The 23,226-nt window shown below is 49.1% G+C and overlaps 1 protein-coding gene across 2 annotated transcripts in view; it reads right to left on the reverse strand.

The window, feature by feature from the left end:
* Positions 1-325: 325 nt before the first annotated feature.
* Positions 326-23,226, reverse strand: part of DUSP22 (dual specificity phosphatase 22) — a 59,495-nt gene continuing 36,594 nt past the window's right edge. The window contains exons 4-8 of one of the 2 annotated variants that reach the window (XM_040984113.1): positions 19,164-19,213; positions 5,869-5,943; positions 2,565-2,736; positions 2,255-2,327; positions 326-396 (exon numbers count right to left, since the gene is read on the reverse strand). In XM_040984113.1, the coding sequence (XP_040840047.1) occupies positions 350-396; positions 2,255-2,327; positions 2,565-2,736; positions 5,869-5,943; positions 19,164-19,213 (417 nt within the window). In that variant the 3' untranslated portion in view covers positions 326-349. Of the gene's footprint in view, positions 2,328-2,564; positions 2,737-5,868; positions 5,944-19,163; positions 19,214-23,226 lie in introns of both variants that reach the window. The other variant, XM_040984112.1, reaches the window with a different exon arrangement.

Here is a 23,226-nt window from a genome sequence, read left to right on the forward strand (position 1 = left end):
CACACGCGAGAGAGTTTTCCCAGCACACGTGGACAGAGTTCGCAACCCGAGGCGCAGGTGTCTGGCTGTGCGTGAAAGGCAGTCACGGGGCTCCATGGCAACCAAAACCGTTCAACAATGAGGGCTCCAGAGGTTGTTTCACAGGTGTCCAAGACAAGTTAAGCAGTGGGGTGAAGGGGAAACACGTTCTCCCTTGCCAAAGAGTATTCCGTGTTTGCAATGTATTATGACAGGCGACTTCACATAGAGCAGCTTAAAAAAACAAGCCAGACTCTAAGGGGCTTTTCTTTGTGGCAGCCCCAGCCTGGCCCCCCCTTTTTTTTTCCAGTGTTTCAGAAACGCAGCTGCGTTAGGATCTTCTGAGAAGGGCCCAGTACTTCAGCATTCTCGGGGCGGCTGCGGAGAAAGAGTGTTAGTGCCGGCACGGATTGAAGACAACTGAAGCATTTCAAGGCCTGGAGCGACATACTCAGTCAACAACCACCGGGCACAGGCTTTCAAGCCTTTGAGAAAATAATCTAAACACCTTTTCCCGTTACATGTTCACATTTCTTTTCTGCTAAAGGACCAGAAGATAAAAATTGTCTCTCTCGGCAGATGGCGGAAGCAGCAGGTGGCTGACCCTCAGGTCCCAGGTCCCCTGGCTCCTTATGAATCTGGGTCCTCTGCCTTGGTGGCGTTTCCCTCAGCCCCCACGGAGCTCACCTTCCACATACTCTTTACACGCCCAGGAAAATCGCTCTTGTAGTTCAGGGAGCTCTTTTAGTGGTGGGAATTGGAGGCTGGGGGTTGCATTGACTTTTTGGGAAGCGACCGGGTGTATTTTTTCGTTCGTGTGGCTCTGCGTGCTTAAGAGCTGTTAAGTTGGTAGGATACCAACTGAACTGTGAGCGCTACATTTCCACGATGCCTGCAGGCCTGAGCTGCAAATTGCATAAACCCCCTGCCTCTCTGAACGTGGAATTTCTACCCCTTACAAAGCATTATTTTCAGGGGCCCCAATCAGACACTTGACATAGTTCCAGGAGCCTTAGACCACACACTTTCAGAGCTGATTGCAGTTAGCAACGACAACAACAACAACAGTCCATAAACATTTAATGAGGTAGCTGAGATTAAAGACCCAAACCACAGCATACACCAGGAGCTTAATAAATGCTTGCTTTAAAATGCAAACTGCGACAGTGCTTAACAAATGCTCTTTCTTCCCAAGTCTGCGGGTGCAAGCAAAACTTGGGCAGAGGCCACCGCACAGCGAGGACAGCAAGAGGTTAGGAGCACGTGGAGCTGGGTGGGACAAAGGAGGGGACTGCTCCCGCTTCCAGACATGGGATCCAGCCAGGTCCATGAGAACTCAGGGATATGACAGAATGAGAAGGGGCCACGGGGAGCCTGTGGCAGGGTGGCCTTAACGGTGAGGCCAAGGCCATGCTCAGAGCACGCCCACACCTTCCGGGGGCCCAGCACCGCCCTCCCTGCCGAGGTCTGTGCCTCCACACTGCCTGCCGGGCAGCTCTTTGGGGTCTGAGTGGGGCTCACGCCCCTGAGTCCTCACAGGCACAGGCTGTTCCTAGCTGAACAGCTTGGCAGGGTTCAAGTCCAAATGCCTTCCAGGTGGGATCCGAGGGAAGAGAGGCCACACCAATCCTTGTCGTGGGGATTGGGTGACTTCCAAGGAATATGGACACTCAGAATTCAAATACGCTTGTGACAGGCACACCCTCACAGCGCACATTCAAGTGTGCCTGCTCTAACACACATATGTGACTCACAGTGAGCATCTACACCCAAAGGTATGTATGCACTCTGACACATGCACACTCACACATTCACCTGTAACGCACACTTACGCATTGCACACACACACGCTCACACTTCTGCACACAGCAACACACACTCACTCTCACATGCTCAAAGCCAAGTGCATGTTAGTTGAGCAGCATCCCAGGGTAGTGAGCTCAGGAGAGGTGAAGATCGGGGCAGGGGAGCGGAAGGGAGAGACGAAGGGGGCTGGCGCTCAGCTGGGTCAGGAGGCCAGGAAAGGAGCCCAAGCCGTTGGCCTCGCTGGTCCTAGCAGCAGCAGCAGCAGCAGCAGCAGTGCAGCCAGCACGCCTGCCCGGAAGGTGCCACACCCCTCAGCGTTGTTAGGTTTCCGGAGCGTGATTGCTGTAGGCCAGGGGAGGCAGGCCCGGGATGCTGCTCCACCGCCTGGTGCCAGGCTGCGGCTCCATGTGCCCCTGCTCTTTATATTTACCCAGAATGCTTTTGGCTTCTTCCGCATCCTGCAAGGGGCTCTCTCCATATTCTTCCTTCAGCCACTTGCGATACTAGGGGGTCGGGGAAAGGGGGTGAGAAGCAGGAGACAGACCCCTCCTGTCAAATGTACATGGCACCTCTGCTTATGGGCCAATGGGGGAAATGGAATTGGCTCTGGGCAGGTCACTAATGGGAAGCCCCAGAGGTCCCCAGAGGGTCTGCCAAAACCAGCCGCTCCCCTACCATCCCGACTCTGGATGTGGACGGGCAAGCCAAGGACAGGTCTGGGTCCCTGCATGGTGGCTTACCTGCTGTACTTCGTGCTTCTCAAACTCCTGGAGCTGCTTCTGGAAGCCCAGGTTGGGGTTGGCACAGGATCTCCCAGCCCGCACCATGTGCAGGGCATCTTCCCAGCCAAAATCAGTGACGGTCATGATATAGGCAATCACCAGTGTCACACTCCGGGACACCCCAGCCAGGCTGTGGGGTTAAAAGGCCATTTCAGCCCAGGTCTGGGCCTGGGGCCCTGCCCATGGGGAGCGGGGGACCTTGGGGGATGCTGCTGGAGAGTCTGCTTGCCTAGGGATGGCATGCTGATCAGAAGCCGGCATGCAGGAAAGCAGTCCTTGGAACACACCTTCATTGCCCTCTTCGCCCTGCCTCCTGGCGCTGAGAGGCTCAGGTGCCCAGCAGGTATCCTGGCCTACCTGAGGCGTTTCTCAACATCTCAGTTGTATGATTTTCCACTGCTGCTAAGCCCCTCCTCAGACATCATCCGTTTCCTTGAACAAAATGAAATCACGGAGGCACACCAAGGGAGCTTGAGGCTTCCAAGATCCATGCAACACATCCACTTAAAATTGTGCTAGTTTGGGGTGCGTCATGGTCCTTGAAAGTCTGATTTTCTTGGGACCGGTGATGTGACACAGCAAGATAAGCCTCTGCCTGCGATGCCAGCATACCATATGTACCACTGTTCAAGTCCTGGCTCCCCCAAATCAGCCCCAGCTGCCTGCTAATGCTCTTGAGAAGGAGGAAGAAGACGGCTCACATCATGAAAGACCAGGATGAAACTCCTGGCTTTGGCCTGGCCCAGTTGTGGCCAGTATGGTTACCTGGCAGGAGTAAACCAGGGATGGAAGATCTCTCTCTACTTCTTTCTTATAACTCTGCCTTTCAAAGAAAGAAATCTCCTTTAAAAAAAAAAAAAAGTCTAATTTTCGCCTGGCACAATGGCCCAATGGCTAAATCCTCAACTTGTAACCACCAGATCCCATGTGAGTGCTGGTTAATATCCCGGCTGCTCCACTCCCCATCCATCTACCTGCTTGTGGCCTGGGAAAGCAGTTGAAAATGGCCTAAAGCTCTGGGAGACCCAAAAGATGCTCCTGGCTCCTGGCTTTGGATTGGCTCATCTCTGGCCTTTGCAGCCATTGGGGGAATGAACCAGTGGACAGATCCTCTCTGTATCTCTTTCTCTCCTAAATCTGCCTTTCCAATAAGAAATAAATAAATTTTTTTAAAAAAAGTCTGACTTTTTTTTTTGGCTGTTATAAATAAGGGCCCAGGAAATCCAGAAAAAGACACGCTAGTTTCGTGTTCTTTTTGACCTCACTAAGCAGAGTGCCAGCGTGGGCACCCTCATTCTGTTGGGGACCAGGCACGCTGCCACTAGCAACGGAAGTGTTATCTGTGGTGGGCTGGGGGAGGCAGCAGTTTTAAAAGCACATGCAAATGAAGGCAGTTGAGGGAAGGCTGTGCTCTGTCAGGCTCGGGAGGTTCGAGTGGTTGTCTCAGATGAGGAAGTATGGTAGCCGTTGGCAGGACTTATCTTCAGATGTGTACACCAATGAATGAAATTCGAATTGCTAGAATATCAGGCTGGCCTGTATTCAAATGTCAATCAGGATGTGAGAAGAAGAACCCACACTCAAGTGATGTCTCCTTATGAGACAATCTGCTCTCTCCCTCGGAAGTTCAGCCAATCAGAGAAGGTTACTACTCCCTCCCTATTTTCTCCCACCTAGGACCAGACCTTTCAGTAAAGATGCAACAGAGAGGCTCAGCATGATGGCTTAATTGGCTAATCCTGTCTACAAGCACCAGGATCTCATATGGGCCCCGGGTCATGTCCCAGTTGCTCCACTTCCCATGCAGTGCTCTGCCTACGGTCTAGGAAAGCAGCAGATGACGGCCCAAAGCCTTGGGACCCTGCACCCACATGGGAGACCTGGAAGAAGCTCCTGGCTGCTGGTTTCAGATTGATTCAGCTCTGGCTATTGCAGCCACTTGGGGAGTGAACCAGAGGATGGAAGATTTTCTCTCTATATATAAATTAAAAAGAATGAAATGTAACAGAAATACTCAGGCTCCTTTAAAAACCAACGTGCTCTTTTCTTGCAAACTTGGGGAATCTGCATTCATATGAGCCATGGAAAAAGGCCTAATGGGTCGGAGTTCCAGCACCATCCTGGGAATCTTTAACGTGAAACGCAAACAAATACGAGAATCCACCCCTTGCTTGACCATAACTCATACTCTCCCAAAACATGAAAAGATGAGCCTGTGTTGTGACAGCATGGTTAGCCCCTGCCACTGCCTGTGATGCCAGCATCCCTCACCAGAGCTGTTCTACCGCTGGCACAGCTCCCTGCTAACACATTCGGGAAAGCAGCAGAAGACGGCTTAAATACTGGTTCCCTGCCACCCAAGTGGGAGACCTGGCTGGAGTTCCGGGCTCCTGGCTTCAGCCTGGTGCAGCCCAGGCTGCTGAGTCACTGGCGGAGTTCTTCCCTCAACCTCCTCTCTTGTTCACTCTGTAACCCTGCCTTTTCAAATAAATAAACAAATCTTCAAAAAATGGAAAAAAAGCCATACTAGCTCAAGAAGTGCATACAACTGCAGAGCACAGTTCTAAAAGCAAGCTGCTGGGCTGGTGCTCTCCCTGCCATCCTGGGCGACCAGGTCTGTGCCACACTCTGCACGCCTGAGCCATCCATCTCAGGCACTTCCCAGGAGCTCCTTCTTTCAGTCGATTAAAATCACCTCTCATCGGAGACACAGGGGAGCCAGATCTTGCTTGCCCTTTGCCAACTGGCTCTCTGGACAATGGAACCAGGTCACCAGAGTGGCTACTCAAGGAGACAAAAATAACAGCCAGTAGTTACGGAGAACTCAACTAATCAGGTAGAAAGCCCAGGGGTTTTCTATGCATCAGCCCTGGGTTATGCATCCTTTTGCTTTCCCTTCCGTGTGTCTGTGTCCACCTTAGGCTGTAGCAGGATGCAAGGGGAGAGTTGGCTAAGGCTCAAGTTCTATTTGGGCTTAGGCAGGCAGAGCAGTCATCTAAACAAACACGAACACCTCCCACCACAAAATCCCCAAAACCAGAGGAGAGGAGCATTTTGGCATGACCCACACAAAGGCAAAGGTAGTGAGGTTCTCTTTCACTGCACAAAAACAAGGACGCACAGAGCAGGGGACGGCTAGAGCGTGCACTTGGAATTCAGATTTGAGAAAAAAAAAAACGTGCTAGGAAGTGAAATTACAAATGAGAAATCAAGCCAGCCAGGACAGGCTCTCAAGGTTCTGAGCAGGAGACACACTACGTACCAGTGCACGAGACAGCCCTCTCCTTTGAGCCGGCATTCGTGAATGAACTGGATGCTTTCTTTGAAATGCCTTGTCCTGTTGGGAGAACAAAAAGAAGAAAGGAGTGACATCGCTCTACGTGGAGGAAAAGAAGAATCTGCTGGTAGCTTCTGGAAAAGTGCCCGAGTCCCATGTCTTTTCAACCCCATCAGACTGTGTGGGGGTGGGGCTGCTTCACAGTGGGTCAGCCATGCAGAGGGCGGGAGCCACGGGTTACCGGGACCTTGAGACTTCTCTATAAGAATCCCTGGCACATGTGGCTTCTTCTGGCTAGGGTGCAAGTGGCTCTTCCCCAGACGAGTTCATGTCCCTCAAAGCTCACCAGACAAACAGGGGCCCTCCCACCTTCTTCTGCAGGTGGCTCTGCCCCATGACAGGAGAAAGGTGACCACAACGTGTGGGCTCCCCTAGGTCTAAAAAAGCTACTCTACTTCTAATAATTGCAGTGTACACTGGTGTCCCTGGTCTACGGTATGTCCTGTTTACCCTGCTCTGCCACATACTGGCCATGTAGCTTCAAGGAGTGCCTGGCATTCCCCTCCCACCCCAACCCCAGGGTAGAGGTAGCAGAAACCTTCATCCACTCTGCAAGCCCTGAAGTCCTAAAGGGGATTAAGAATGCCATGACCTCTTGGCCTGGTATGATGGCTCAATGACTAAATCCTCACCTTGCAAGCACCGGAATACCATATGGGTACTGGTTTGTGTCCCAGCTGCTCTACTTCCCATCCAGCTCCCTATTTGTGGACTGTGAAAGCATAGGAGGATGGCCCAAAGCCTTCGGACCCTGCACATGTGTAGGAGACCTGAAAGAAGCTCCTGGCTTTGGACTAGCTTACCTTCAGCCATTGTAGCCATTTGGGGGAATAAATCAGTGGACAGAAGATTTTCTGTCTATCCTTCTCTCTATAACTGATCTGCCTTTTCAATAAAAACAAATCAATCTTTTTAAAAAAATGTCATGACCCCTTGATTTGGTGCTCTTTGTTTTTTTTTTTAAATCTTTTATCTATTGTTATTATCATTTTATAATACAGTTCCATAGGCCCCTGGCATTTCCCTTATTTCTTCCCCAGTTCCCCCCGACCTGAGTTCCCCCATATCATTACTAAAGTATAATTCTTGATACACAGTCATATGTCCATCATGGTGGGCATGGACAATGGCAGAGAGTCCAGCATCCTACTGTCATATAGTAAACAGTTTGATTGGGACTCCATTTTTAGTCTGAAAGTAGAGATGCATACTGCATTGTATCCTCACATCTGGATATGTTAGTCTCCATTTCACAGTTACTGTACATCCCCTTAAATGAAAAGCCACAATACAAATTCAACAATAGGAAGAAAACCAGAAATTTACAATGCCATGAAGTTAAATGACATGTTACTAGATATGACAGTCTCCATTACACAGCTACTATACATCCCCGTAAATGAAAAGCCACAAAACAAAATCAACATCAGGGAGAAAAAAGAAATTAACAACACCATGAAGTTAAATAACATGCTACTGAATGACTAATATGTTGCTGAAGTAATGAAAAGGAAAATCAAGAACCCTCTTGAAGAAAATGATGCTACTGTATGATCTATGAGTCACTGAAGAATTTAATCAGAAATGTTTTGAAAAGATGAAACTAAAAACAATAACAAAAAATCAAAATCCATGAGATACAGTTTCTGCTGAATTTTATTGGTGAAGTTTGTCTCCTGTGGGAGACAGATGGGTTTTGTTTTTAAATGCAGTCTACTAATCTATGACATTTAATTGAGCTTAAGCCATTTACACTCAGGGTTCATATGTATGGGCAGTAATTTGGTCCTGTCATTTTAGCAATGGGTTGTCAATTGATTTAGTCTTCTTTTGCAATTTTTACTGGGATGTTGTTCACATTTGTCTGGCCTATAGTTTCCTATGAGAGGTCTCATGTTAATGGATTTCGCATACCTTCACATGTCAATTGATTTTTTTTTCACATGCACATTGAAAGATCTTTTCCTTATGTTCGACTGAAGGCAGCTTGATTATCATGTGTCGTGGAGAAGATCGCTTTTGGTCAACCCTGTTTGGAGTTCCTTGCCCCTCTTGGATGTTGTTTCCCAATTCTTTCTCTAGATCAGGGAAATTTTTCTTATTATTTCATTAAAGACATTTGTAAACCCAGCTTCTCTTTCTGCACCTTCTGGGACTTCCATAACACTAACATTTGGCCTTTTAATAGTGCCTTTCAACTCTTGAACACTCTTTTATTGCCTGATCCAGCTCTGGTTTCAGCTTTTTGTTTGTTCCCCCCCTGGTGACAGGAAATAGCTTCGAATTTTGAGATTCTTCCTCTGGCTCCTTCATTCTGTTTTGGAGATTCTCCACTGTACTTTTCATCTGCTCCACTGTTTTCATTTCTAATACATCAGCTTTCATTTGATTCATTTCCATTGTGACATATTCCTTAAATTCCTTGAATGCCTGTTTTATGTGCTTCTTGTTGTTGATAAGAAGTTATACAACAAGTGTTTTGAATTCTGTATCCCCCATTTTCTCGATGTCTTCCTCAGGGAACTCTGAGGTTGGCAAAGGCTTTTGCTCCTCTGCAGGGGGGTCGGTCTTCAGTAATATTCATTGTGCCTCTGTCTCTTTTTTTGCTCTTGGTCATTGTACTTCTGGTTATCAGATTCTTCTCCTTGGGGGAGGTTTCAAAGCTGTGTTACCCACAGATCTACAGTCCGATTTTACTTATTGCAGTTGGTACACTGCTCTTTGTTTGCAGCCAGTTGTGCTACTCTCTCCAGCGAGTTCCAGGTCTGGGTTTTTGTTAGATTTCCACCATGGTCTCTGTAGCCCCAGCTCCTCGCTCACCAGTCTCTGCCTCTTATGACACTGCTAAGGCTGCACTGTTGTCTATACAACCTTTCTCCCACTTCCTGTTGGAGTAGGTCCCAGAATTAGGGAGATACCAGGTGTCCTATATACCTAGGTTGTTGGTGGTGGTATATATAGCTAGGTTGTTGTTGGTGGTGGTAATTTTGCAGGAACTTGTTGGCTGTTAGGTCTGAGGGCCCCATGGACCTATTTGACCCATAGTTGGTATTATTCTCCTGTGGGACCAGTGCAGTGCACTGAGCTAACCCTAACCCTAACTCTAAAAGAAACAGTGAGAACTCAGTGCGAACTCCCTGAGCTCAGCACATGTGCAGCTCACTGTTGTCCCTACAGTCTTAAAACTTTTGCCACACTGTACAAAATGGTGCCTGATGTGCCACTGCTGGAGTTCTTGATCTGCTGGTTGTCAGGTCTGTGGGCTACCTAGACCTGTCTTGGGTGGAACCTGTAGGATGCCACACTGCTGCAGTTCGCTGAGTCAGAAATGAGTTCACTCCCAGCTCAGCATATGCTCAGTCCCTTCCCTTGCCTTTTGCTCCTTAAACAAAATGGTGCCCAATTCAGCTCTATTGAGTAGACTAGGCCGTGAAATCCACCCTGTTCCTGTACCACCCATCTGGAATCTGCCGTTCTGTCTCTGCTCCTTGTCAAACCAAACAGACCAGCAGGATGAGCAGTTCTTTGTCTGGGTTCAACTCCTGAGATCCCAGTGACAGTCCCTTCCCACCTGGTTGCTGGTGGGTTTCCTGCTGCTGGAGCAGTTTGGATCACCATTTGCTGAATGCTGCTGGAGTATCAGTCACTGCATCACCACACCACTGTTTTTGCTGTTTTGCTGTGTTTGTCGACTGACAGACACAGGTACCCCTCTGCTGTTCTATCCTCTCCTGTTTCCTGGAATGTGTCCTCTCTGGTTCATATCGGTTAATCTTTCTCCATCTGTTTAAACATGTCCTTACCCTCTTTTGCCATCTTGAGTCTCCAATTTGGTCCTCTTCTAACCATTGTGCTCAGCCCCTATCTGGATGATCTGTGTCAAGTCCTTGAGATCTTGAGCTGGACAGGACTCACTTGGGTGAAGTTCCACCCAGCCTGGGGGCTCAGGGCAGGCACGCCATGGTGCTTTGTCAGCATCTTCTGCCTCTGTGAGTTCCGCAGGACAAGGTACACTTTCCTTCACACACTGCTGGAGCACTATTTATCAGCACCTCCCCCATCCCGATGAGTTGCAGACATCCAAGGCAAGAAGGATACAGGTCCCAGATGCAAATGCAATGGATAAGAATGGGCTGCTCAGCTGTGATGCAAAGCACAGATGCAGGGGGTGGGCTCTGAAGAAAACAATAGACTAACTGTGGGTGTCTGGTGGAAACCTCACAGAAAGTGAATACACATCCCTACACCTGCCACAAGCCTCGCTAGAGGTAGACAGTCCTAGGGCACCAACCCAGCCTCCTTTCCTCCAAGTCTCTAACCTGTACCTTAAAAGGTTGACTACTTTCCCAAATGTAGGACAACCAGACTGACTGTTTAGAGGAGAAGGTTTGGGGGGCTGTGGGATGAGCATGAACCTGACCCTGGCCAAGGACTGCAGGCAGCAGGGCAGGCCTGGTGCTGCTACTGGCCCTTCTCCTGTGAGTAAAAGCCTGGCTCTCAGAGGACACCAGCGTTCCACTGCCCAGGCCCGGGAGTGTCTGCTCCTGGCTTGCGGGTGAACACTACTGACCAGCTATTCTGTTACCTTAGATGCTATGATTGGCATTCACCAGTCCATTCCATTTGTCTGCCCCAGGAGTGGCTCCAGTCTGCCACTCTGCAGCCTGGTATAAGCTAGATGGGCTAAAATGTAGGAGGGGGCTGGGCTGCATATGGCAGAGCTACCCAGGCTGAGGCTGCAGGCCCTCTGACCGCAGGACATGGCCTGGTGACACAAACTCCCTGGACCCCCATGGTCCCTGTCGGTGACAAAGGGCTCTCTCCTGGCTGAAACACCCGCTTGCCTGCCCTCTTCCTGTTGGAGGAGAGCAGAATAGCACCCATAGCAGCCATAAAAGCCTGTGCCTACGTGGATGAGGGAACCCCAGCACACTTTAAGAAGGCATTGTAACGACCACACAGGGATGGGCAGCGCCCTTTCACTACTAGGCAGAATTCAGTGTATTGGGGACACACAGACAGAGCCCGATGAGGTTTTGCCAAGAAACTACTGAACCTCTTTCCTTGAAACCCTGGCAGCTTCTTGCACCTGCTGAACCAGCTTCTTACACAAAGTGAGACTGAGTGGGTTGTGGAGTCAAGCCTCCTTGTCGGTCAGCAATGAGGGTGTGTTTAATGTGGCCACAGCTCAGAGCAGGTGTGCACAGGAGCTGAGGGTGGCCTCCCCTTGGTGACTTCCTCCTGCCTTTGCCCACTGCTGCTTTCCTTGGTGAAGTTTGTCTGTGGGTTGAGGGCTAAGTCCAGGACAAGCTGTGAGACCCCTGCATGTCACTAGGCAGGGCTGTGCACAGATCCTCCTGGGAGCACGAATGGGGTAAATATGTACTCAGCTTGGAGCCCCACCATGGAAGATGACTCATGGCCACTGTCAGGCACAAAGCCAAGGCAGGCAGACATTCCTAGAAATGCCTTTTCCAAGAAAAACCAGGAGGCAGGCGAGCTCACTGTCGCTTTGGTATAAGGCTGAGAGCGTCAGTTGGGACGGGGGTTGGTGGTTATTTCCAGGGAAGCTAATGACATAAGTTTGGAGGGCTGGTCATTAAACTCCCTCCTCCACAGTGGGAAATACCCACGGCTCTGCTCCTTCTATTGCTCAATCCCAGCCCAAGCAGAAGCACGAATCCGAAGCCCCGGCCCACACCCGGCTGTTGGAGCACTGCACGCCAGTTCCCCATTCCTGCTCTGTGGGCAGAGAGCCGCTAACTTCCACACAGAGACGGGCGAAGTGCGTTCTCACCCAGACTCCAGGGTAGCACTCACGCTCACTGAGGCCCAACTGTGCCGGACCTGCAGGATGGCCCAGTGGGCGGTTGGCAGAGGCATTCCCTGGGTGGGAAATCTGCGGGTGTGCGCGGTAGAGGGTTCAGCAAGCAGCCCAGCGGTTGCTATTTGTCCCCCTCTGATCTGTGAAGGGCATTCCCTGCAGCATCCCCTGATCTGTTGAGGGCATCCCTGCATCCCTGCAACCCAAGTTCAAAGCCGGGGGCCAGGCCAGCCTTCCTGGGTGTCCCCAAAAGAAGGAGAGAGGGGGTCACATACACCATGCCACATGGTGCTCATTGTCTGAGGCCCCCCCCCAAATGCTTGCTACACCAAGGCTGTAGGATTTGGCAGCTGTGATTCCCACTGTGGTGCCCAAGACAACCCAATTCTCTGAGAACTTTGCTCCCTGGAGCGGGTCCCAGAAACCTGGCCTGGTACCCTGAGTGGTGGCCAGGTGGCAGTGACAGCAAAAGCCTGTCAGGGGTGCAGGAGGCTTTGCCTTCCTCCACTCTGTGTGTGCAGTGTGTTACAGTGTGTATGTGTGAGTCCATTCATATGCCTGCTTGTGTGCATATGTATATTTCTGTGCATTTGTGTGCCTGTGTTTGTGCGCTTTTGTGCTTGTGAGGCTGTGTGTATACATATATGACTGTGTGTATTTGTGTGTCTGAGTACGTATATGTAAACTATGTGTATATGTGTGCGTGCGTGTGTGTGTGTGCATGTGCAGATGGAAGCAAAGCAGAGAACATCTGGCCAATGAGGCACCCGAAGAGCTTTGTTTTCGCTCAGGTAGCGGCTTTTCCCTTGCGTCCTGGTGTCAGTGACTGGGGATGGGGTTCCGCCTGGGCTCGGATCGAGAAAACCACAGGGGATGAGAGAGGTGATTCTTCCTGGGGCAAATCCAGGCTGCTCCAATCCTCCTTGGCCCATCGACCAGGAGGACTCTGCTGGGGGGCCCCCACCTCACCCAGAGAGAACGTGGAGAACAAGCTTGACCAAGACCACGTGGGAAGGGCTAACGCGTCAGTGACGGCACTCCCAACACAGAACAAACTCACAGCTGTGCCACAACTCTTCACTTCATCTTTGGTGCTCTTGTCCATATTTGGAAGCTGGTGCTGTGGCATTGTAAACTAAGCCTCCTCCTGTGACATCGCATCTCATATTTGAGCCAGTCTGATTCCTGGCTCCTCCGCTTCCAATCCAGCTCCCTGCTAATGACCTAGGAAATCAGTGAAACATGGCTCAAGGGCTTGGGACCCTGCATGACCACAAGAGACCCAGAAGAAGCCCCTGGCTCCTGGCTTCAGATTGGCCCAGTTTCAGCCATGGTGGCCACTTGGGGAGTGAACAACAGATGGAAGATCTCTCTTTATTTCTGCTTTTTCTCTGTAACTGTGTCTTTCAAATAAAATAATAAAATCTTAAAAATACATATACATTTGTCCTTATTCTAAAATTGGGTGGGCTGTGGGCAGGGTGCACTGCCATGCATCTCATTTTGTCAGGAAGGGCTACTCTCATGGCAAACTAAACCAAAACAAAGCACTTTCCTATTGCCTACTTAGAGTATCAATTCACAAAAGACTAGCTCAACAACAAGAAAGAGAAACACTGCTAAGGCTAACGTGTGGTTCTTTCAGTGGCGTTGCTGAAATCTCATGTCAGAATGCACACTTTCCACAATGTTCTTTTTCTCCTTGACCAGAGGGTGTCACGATGGACTAGCTGAGGCCTGAGGAATGGCCCACGTTTGCACAAGGGCCACCCCTGGCGCTGACCCCATGCACGCTAGGAGCAATGCAGTAAGTGAGCGACACGCGGGAAGAGAGGAGCCACCGGAGGCAGAGACGAGAAAACACAGAGAGGAGGAAGAACGAGGCAAGGAAGCGCTCCTGATGTCTCAAGCCCACTTGCCCTGGCCTGTCAATGCGCCCTCTCCCCACAAAACCTCAAGAAATGCAGAGATCTGCTCAGTTCTCAAACCACAGACTGCCACAGCCTCCAGATTGCAATGATGCAACCCTGTCGACTCCTTGGCCTGGCAAGGCCTGACACTCTCGCTTCTGACAGAGAAGAAATCAACAGCGATTCTCTGCTTAATGATGTTGAGCTGCAAAATATCCAAGTGATGCCTGCTAAAATCAAAATGAGTAAATGCAATAGAAGATACAACCCACCCTTCACAATCGGAATACAGGAATAGCGTCCACTGCAGTAGACAGAAAACACAACCTCGGGTTGGGAAATGCTTAGTGCTAATAAAAACGCTTTCAGAGGACAAGCTTTTGGCACAGCAGTGACACAGCTTGGGGCATGTTCCCCGAGTTGCCATGCCTGGGTTTGAGTCCTGGATCTGGTCCTGGTTCCACTTGCTGCTAACACAAATCCAGGGATGAAGTAGGTCCCTGCCAGCCATTGGAGAAATCTGTTCTGAGTTCCCAGCCTTGAGATCAGCTGCTGTGGACCTCTGAGAAGTAGACCAGAAGCTGGGAACTCTACCTTTCTCACTCAGTCCTCAAAGAAATAACATTGGTAATATTTAAAAAAAATAAAGAAAGAAAAAGCCATTTTCCCTTGCATCATGACACTTAGTAAATCAACATCTTGCAGATGGATAACTGACAGATGAGAGAAAATGAAGTTAGAATGGCTCACACGAAAAAGTCTATCTACCCAAGTGTTAGAGAATGGATTCAACGACTCCCTACGCACCTCCCCTTAGGTATCTCGGGGAACACACCACATGTGCATTCTGCGAACACTCTGGGATGCCTCGGATGACATCCCAACCACGCAAAACACACAACCTGCCACCTCTGTGGGGGATGGTGATGATGAAATCAAACTTTTCCATTGTCTGACTCAGCCAGGCTGGGGAAATTGAGCTGAAATGTTGTGTTAATGTTATCTCCAGCCAGGTTTCTGCATTTCAAGTTCCTAAAAGATCAGAGAGGGAGAGATTCTAAGGACTGAGGCCAAGACAGAAAATTGACCTTTCTGGGCAATTTGGAGCAGCTGAAAGTCAAGTGACAGTGGTCTCAAAGGTCACCAAGCTTCCTCGGCGTAGAAGGAGAAGGAATTTGTGGGGGCAGCGTTACTATGTTACCAGTGTTAAATGAAATCTGAAGTTGGGAATCATTTTGTATGTCTGTATGAGTTTAAAACCATTAGGCACACAGATTTGGGGAGCTACCTTTTCCAATTATTTGGGTTACCCAGAGCACATTCATTTATTTATCTACTTATTTTACGGCACAGACATGACTGCTCTTGATTTTGATAACCAGGATACTAAGTGTACGGGGCTGAGGAGGTACCACAGGGAGGTTGAGCATCAGCCGCTGGTGTTTGCAGATTAAGAGACGCAGGCTGCTCCCAGGGAAGAATGGGCTGAGGCTCTGCCTGTCAGCCCCAGAGTGCCTTGTGAAAGCGTGTCCCTTGCTGAGCGTTGAGTACCCCCGCCTTGGTGGAGGAGGTAGGGCCCATTGGGAGGAGTTTGTAGCCTAGACATACGGGTCTCCTGAGTGGACGCATGCCTTTCCTGCGGGAAGGGTTCGTTGTTGCATGAGCCCACCCTCACTCCCGCCCCATCGTCTCCTCTCTTCCACAGTGGCTGCTTCCATTCCTCCTTTTGCCATGTGATGAAGCAGCAGGTGGTCCTTGCCAGGCATGGCCATGTAAGCTTAGGCTCCTCAGTCCCCAGAAGCGTAAGCCACAACAAATCTGTCTTCTTGATAAACTAACCAAGCTCAGATAATCTGCTACAGCAACAGAAAAAAAGAGCGAGACATTTGCCATTGGAAGGTAAGATGCAGGGGCTGGTATTGCAGTGCAGTGCCTTAGGCCACCTCCAGCAGTGCCAGCATCCCTCAGCCAAGCAGTGACTTGAGTCATGGCTACACTGCTTCTCATTCAGCTACCTGCTGTTGATCGATCTACTGGGAGAAACAAAGAGACCACTGCCACCAATGCAGGAAACCTAAATGGTATTCTGGCTCCTGGCTCTGGCCTGGCCTGCCCCTGGCTGTTGTGACCAGCTGGGAAGTGAATCAGCAAACGGAGGATCTCTCTCTCTCTTTTTAGTCCTTTCTCTTTCCCTTCTCTTTTTCTCTCTGTTACTCTATCTTTCAAATAAATAATATTTTTGCAAGATTTCTTAATAAAAATAAAAGTAAGCTGTATTTTCCATTAGAACACCTGCAAGAGATAAAGAGAAATTCAAGCTATTTCCTACTCTGCCTCTTGACAAGTTCAAGATGCTCAAAGTTCCAAACTCAACTTGTACCATCTCTATAAGACTTTGGTGCAGCTAGGCACACATATGGGGTCATGGGCATTGGTGTGTCACAAGAGTTGCTGATCCTGATGGATAAAGAGAGAAGCTTCCCCTTATGAGGGCTCATCCTCTCCGTCCCAGTCTTTGGACGAGTTACAGTGTTCACTTCTTTTTCTCACAGGAGACTTGTTCTGGTTGGGCCTGACAGGAGCAGGTCCTGCACATCTCATTCCCTGAATAGGGGGCGAAGACGCCTGCCCAAGCTTCTAGACCTGGGATCCCACAAGTACAGACAGAGGCAACAAGGTGAGAAAGGTCAGCTACCAAACTTAGCAGGACAGCTTAACATTTTCAAGGCAGAATTGATCAACTCACACCAGGGCTGAATGAGCCTGGGCTGGTTTTCACAGGAGAATTGAAATGAAACTGATCCAAGAGATAGCAGAACTAGGAGGAGACGCCATCTGCCTTCCATCTCTCTTCATTTCCACAGATGCACACCTCTTCCAAGTAATGGCAGTAGGTTTCCTGGGGGCAAAACTTGGAAGTAAATCTTAAAAGATGCACTAATCCTACACTGAGTAGAGTAAAAATATACTTTCTCATTCTAAATTGTTTGGGGTCGTGGAGTATATGGTCATAAGTTGGCCCTCAGAAATCCTGAAGGTAGCAAGCAGTATTTTTTTAGCTAAGTGAGGTGTGGATGAGTGATCTTGCCTGCAGTAGAAGCTGATCCTATGTTGAGAGATTTCTTTAACATCAAGGTCACCTTCTTACTTGTCTGTAGCAAAGGGCGACTCAGTGTGTACATTAGGGTATCACACCAGGCACTGGTCGCAACATGCAGCTTCCCAGCATAGCTGTGAGTCTCCTGGGCATGATGGCTCAGTGGCTAAATCCTTCTTACCTTGCACACTCCAGGTTCCCATACGGGTGCCAGTTCATGTTCTGGCTGCTCCATGTCCCATACAACTCCCAATTTGTAGCCTTGGAAAGCAGTAGAGGATGGCTCAAAGCCTCGGGACCCTGCACCCATTTGGGAGACCAGGAAGAAGCTCCTGGTTTCAGATTGGCTTCGGATAGGCTCAGCTCTGGCCATTGTAGTCATTTGGGGAGTGAGCCAGCGGATGGAAGATTTTTCTCTCTGTATCTCCTTCCCTTCATAAATCTGTTCTGCCTTTTCAACAAAAATAAATACATCCTAAACAAAACAACAAAACAAAACTAAAAGTCCCACAGATGGCCGAAAAAGCTAAAAGCTCCGCAGACGGTCCCCAAGACAAGTAGCCTCGGTTTTGCTGCAGAATCCAATTGCTCATAAGGTGTTGACAAGTTCAACAACATGGCAGGACCTTGGTTTGAGATAAGAGCAAAGCAACCATTCTAAAAATAGCCACCAAAACATGGGCTGAAGATTGCTGTGGTCTTCGGAGAAAAGCAGTGGCTCACTTCCTTCCGCATCAGCCATGCCCTTCCAACCACTTCTGTTTCTTGACATGAGAAGTAACCAAGGAAGTTCTCTAATGCTTCTTCCCCTGCTCCTTCCAGACCCAGGACACTGCTCTTCTTTCCAAAGCAAATCCCTCCTCTTTCATCCTTTCTGGGAGAGGTCAGTATGGGAGCATAGCCTTTCGACAGAACACACTAGACCCAACTTCACACCTGCCTGTGCCCTCTGTCGGTTGAATTCTACCGTCCATCTCCTGCCCTGCCACCTCACCCAGCCCCACCTCCATCTGACTCTATTTATTCCTCAAACAGGTTAGAGAGATCACCACACTATTGCACAACCTGTGATTTCTCTGCTCTCCTCAGGGCAGCTCAAAGTCGGCTGATGTTCCAGCGTCCGATAACTATCAGAGAAGTAGTAAGTGTGGGATGCTGAATAAGGAGTGGGGTGGTCTATATTACTGATAGATTTGCATGCATTTGCTCTTCAGAGCCGTGAAGTACATATTCTGGCCAACCCGAAGGCTCCCACATCGATAACCACCACCACCACCATCGGTTCTTTCTTCCCCAGTGAAATCCAGTAATTCCAGGTGTACTGCTGTATTACTGGATTCCAATGAATGGCAGCCTTAGCAGCAGGGGCCTCGTTACTGCCACTCAGACACTTCTAAACCAGAAGGATGTGTTCACTTGGCTCAGGGCACTTTCTGAAGGTCTGTCCCACAAGGCAGCCATCAGAGCATGGAGCTACCAAGCACTCAAAATGCAGCCACTCTGAGCTGAGACGTGCTAGCAGAGTTGGAAAAAGTGGAGCAGAATTCTGATATCTTAATATGAAAAATAAAGATGTAAAATATCTCACCCATTTAAAAAAAAAAGTCTTGAGTGCACAATGAAATGGCAATGCCTTGGGTTAAGTAGAATATATTCTTAGAGTTGATGTTGTAATTGTTCTTTTCTTTTTTCCCTCAGTATGGCCCCTAGAAAACTTAAGATGACTCCTGCGGCTTGTTTTCACGGCTCACATTCTGTTTGTCTCGGACAGCTCTGCTCTAGACAAAGCCCAACACCTTCTGCCAGCATTTGTTTCAAAAGATGACGAACCCAGCTAAAGTTTTCTCAGAAGGTATCCTTTTAAAAAACAATTAGAACCTTCTTGTGGGCATCCCGCTGGCTGTGGCGTCCACCTCGGCAGGCTCACACCCTCTCCCAGGAACTGCGGCTGCTTGGGGATATCAGGACTCCCACGGGCCCTGCCTCTCAACAGTCCTCTCCTGGGTTTTCTTTCTTTTTTTAAAGGTATCTAACTATGGGACAGACAGAGCTACTGTGTATGCATACATGTATGTATATCTATGAGGCAGTGAGAGAAACAGCTTTTACCCACTGGTTTATTCCCCACATGGCCACAACAGCCACATCTTGGCCAGGCTGAATCCAGGAGCCAGGAACTGACCACTGAGTCTCACCTGGCTGGCTGGCCGGGGCCCACTTGTGCCATCATCTACTGCTTTCCTAAGGCACACGCTCAGCGTTCTATAGGGGACGCCTGTGGCATGAGTGGCAGCTCAGCTGGATGTGCCACGATGGCAGTACCAGTCTGCCTCTTTCTTGAACGTGCAGGCCTGTACTCACTTTGAACACCTCCAGATCACACACTTACAGGTTTTGAGACGGTGAATCTGCTGCCGGAATACACAGGTACTTCACTCCCTGTAGAATGACAAAACAGAGTGCACAAGTAAAAAGATGACTCTCAGCAGGGAGATGGACTTAAAGGAACGCTCTGCTCAGAGAAAAAAAGTTTAAACAATGAAAAGGAGAAGTTTTTCACTCATCTTTTTGTTGCCAAGGAACTTGGTCAGGGGAGGAGGGAACTCTAATTAAGGTTCCTGGTTATTCTCCAGAATCAGAGATATTCACGCCTTACTTTGTAAATTGCTTGTAGATTTAGGCCAAATTCAAAGGGCAGGTCAGTAAGAGACATCACTGAGTACTTTTCCATAGGTGCCAACAAGTTTCAAAATTATCGTCTCAGATGCTGGGCCACATAATCCACAATCACTGTGTGCCTCACCGAGGATCCCAAAAGTCCAAAGGGAGAAGCACCATTAGCAAAAGCACCATGATTGAACACTTTGCTCACTGCCAACAGCTGTGCTTTCAGCCGTGTGCTAACGGGAGATTTACAGCCTGGCAACAATTTGGTTCAAATTGTTTATTTTTCAGAACTGTAAAAGTTTGTGAATCAAACTAAGACATTTCTTTAAAAAAGAATTATCCCATTTGAGAAAACCTTAACCTCAAAGAGTCCTCTATAAACATGTAAAAAAAAAATCTGTGAATTCATGCTACAAAAATCATGTCAAACTTCAATTTTATCCCAAACCTGGCTGTTTCTCATTCTGAAGGATTACAAGTATAGTCTCAAAGGTCTTCAAGCTCAAATAAAAACAACCTTCTTAGAAAAAATCATTTGCTTATTTATTTATTTGAAAGTCACAGTCACAAAGAGGGAGGGAGAGATACATTCCATCCACTGGTTCACTCCTCAGATGGCCCCAAAGGCCAGTGCCCAAAACTAGCAGCCGCGAGCTTCATCTGGGTCTCCCAAGTGGGTAAGAATTGGACTACCTTTTACAGCTTTTCCCAGGTCATTAGCAGAGAGCTGCATGGGAAGCAGAGCAGCCGGGAGTCAAACTGGTGCCCATTTTGGGATGCTGGAGACATGGGCAGGTGGTTGGATCTGCTGCACCACAAGAATGGTCCCTTGAGCAATAACCTTTGCATGAGAACACAGGTTTATGAGAAATTAGGTGAACCACTTAAAAACTCTTCCTCTTTGAATTACCTAATTTTCACGGAATCTCACCAACTTGCCATGGAGAGCAAAGGGAGAAATATCGTGCAAAACCGAAAAAATAGCCAACCGAGAGAGAATGGGAGATAGTTGGAATTGCCAGGTGTGCAGCACACCTCCCTCAGAAGATCACGCCATGAAACAACCGATGTAGAACTGTCTGGAACACTCAGAAGGCTTCGTGGAGCGTTCTTTGCTGGCTGCTGTCGGCAGGGCGTGTTTGCTAAGACTGTCTGGTGAAGAGCATGTCAGTTTGTGGCTGCCCGGATCCCCACACTGCCTCTGTACCTTCCGCAGCTCTGCACATGAATTCATTTCCCAACGCAGAATGCTCGGGCTGCACAGCCCAACCTGCCTTGCTGTAAGGGCGAGCATAGCAGGCCTGATTCTGTCAATCTTCCCTGTAGGGGAGGGGCGGAGCCAGGTACGTGGAGAGCACCTGTTCTGTTGGCACAGGTGACAGCGCCATCAGCTCGTGTCATGAGGCCTGGGCACCATTCTTGCGACTGCAATTTCCAGCAGTGTCTCCAGCTTTTGTGGGAAAACTACAAGCTCCCAGTCACCTCTTAACCGACCCCTTTCCTGCTGATGGTGATGGAGTGAGGTATGCAGTTTGCAAGAAAGACCTGAGTGAGCAGCACGGTCACCTCTCCCACTTCCCACAACTACGAGGTCAGAAAAAAAAAGTTTCCTCTTTGGATTTCATAGGTACTTATAGATTTCACAGATTTCTGCATAGATTCCACATTAAAAAAAACAGTGAATCATGATTTTTTTTTTTAACAAAAATCACATACGAGCCAGTGTTGTGACACAGCAAGGTAAAAGTCCACTTGCAACCTGGCATCCTGTATCAGGGTGCCAGTTCACATCCTAGGGTGTCTGCCCCCAAGTAGGGGACGCAGATAGAGTGCCCTCAAAGATAACAGACCTCTCTGCTTCTCTCCTCCTTTCTGGTACCCTTAAAAAAAAAAAACCTTAAATCAAGAAAAAAATCATGTACTCTATCAGCACATGTTCCAATAAAGTCTCTTTGGGGTCCTGACAGAGTTCATGGCAATTTATTCACATAGGAACACTCATTTGAGACCAAACACACTTTATTTGTTCATGGGTTCAAGGCCAGGTGGCATGGGCTCAGGCACCTTGGTGATGTGTGTTAAGGTGCCACCTGCCATGCCACATCACACATGGGTGCCAATTTGACCCAGTTTCCTGCTAATGCGCTTGGGAAAGCAGTGGAAAAAGATCCAAGTGCTTGGGTCCCTGCAGTCCCTGCGCCCACTTAGGAGACACGCATGAGTGGAGTTCTTGGTTCCCAGCTCTAGACTGGCCTATCCCTGCCATTATGGCCAGTGGATGGAGGATGTCTTTCTCTGCCTCTCTCTGTAACTTTACCTTTCAAATAAGTAAATAAATAAATATTTATCCCCCCCCCACCAAAAAAGAAAAAGATCCATGAGCACATAATGCAGGGGAGCAACAGGCTTTCTGTCCCCTGAGTTCCACTCAGCCACTGCCGCTGTCCTGCCTTGCTTGCCACTACACTGAGTTTGCCTAGCCCCCAGGGGCTTCCCTGGCCAGTAAGACCAAGCAGCTCTCTGGAAGTCTAAGGCAGCCTGGAAGCCAGGGAGGCCTCGCAGCTGTGATGTATAGGGCAAAAGAACTGCAAAGAAAACATGGCTGTAACACAAGAAGAAATACCAAAGTCATTTCACCCCTTCCCTCCACTGGTGTGGATGAGGCCCTGTCGCCTGCAGTGCCATTGCGATGACTCAGCAGCTTTTCTCTATGATTCTGCAGTGAGAGTTGGACAAGGACGGGACCCAGAAGTCTGTGAAATCCCTTTCCCCACATGCTTCCCCCAGCTTCCCTCCAAAAGGACTTGGTAGGAGCTGGGATTTCCACCTTCCCTTCTCCTGTCAGGTCCACCCAAGCAGGGGCACAGGAGTAGATTCTGCCTCCAAGACAGTCCGGGGATGCCTGCCTGTCACTGTGTCACAGCCTCTTGATTCTAGCAGAATCTACACAGTGCAATCCACGTTTTAGGAGGGGAAAAAACATCAAGAACAGGCATGGGAGGGACAAGGGGGCTGGTGACATTGCTTCTTGTTCCTTTAAGAATATGCATCATAAATGCCCACAGCAGTGTGACTGGAAAGCCCTGTGCTTCCTTCAGACAATTCTGGGATGACATCACGCAGGCAGGGACTGACGCAGGAAAGGAGAACAGGTCGGTCTCCAGGAAGCAAGTGCACTTTTCCAGCTGGGCAAGAGACTAGTGGAATGACCGGAACATAGCAGAGGGCCGCCCTCCCACCCTGAGCCACACAGGACACCTGGCTTACGTTTGTCCAGTAAGGCGGTTTCCTAGCTGTGAAACTTACAAAGAGAAACACAGGGCATGCTGAGGGCCCCTCTGATGTGGAGGCAGGGCAGGGAGATGATACAGCCCTAAGACAGGAGTAGGCCCGCTCAGAGACGCCAGGAGTGATGTCAGGTAGACAGCCAGCACCCACTTGGAGTCTGCCTAGGAGTGCACATGGAGATCCCACCATGGGGGCAATGCAAAGGAAGAAAAGCTCGGTGTGAGCACTCATTGTGTTCTCCTGGCAACCATGGAAAGGGAACGCTGGGCTTCAGGCCACACCATGCACAAGGTACATTGTCCACACCTGTTCTGACCACATTTCCCCTTCCTCCCCCAACCTGTCCACTCAAATGGAACGTGGCTGAGAACCACTTAACTGTGATGAGCTCCAAGGAGCCAGCCAGTTCAGTCGACGAAGGAGAATAACTGTCAAAAACGGGTCAGCTGCTGGCCACCCCAAGAACATCTATTTATTTTGACTTAGTCATCAGTCAA

The sequence above is a fragment of the Ochotona curzoniae genome, unplaced genomic scaffold (genome assembly GCF_017591425.1).
Source record: "Ochotona curzoniae isolate NIBS_2020 unplaced genomic scaffold, NIBS_Ocur_1.0 contig_4064, whole genome shotgun sequence".
Lineage (NCBI taxonomy): Eukaryota > Metazoa > Chordata > Mammalia > Lagomorpha > Ochotonidae > Ochotona > Ochotona curzoniae.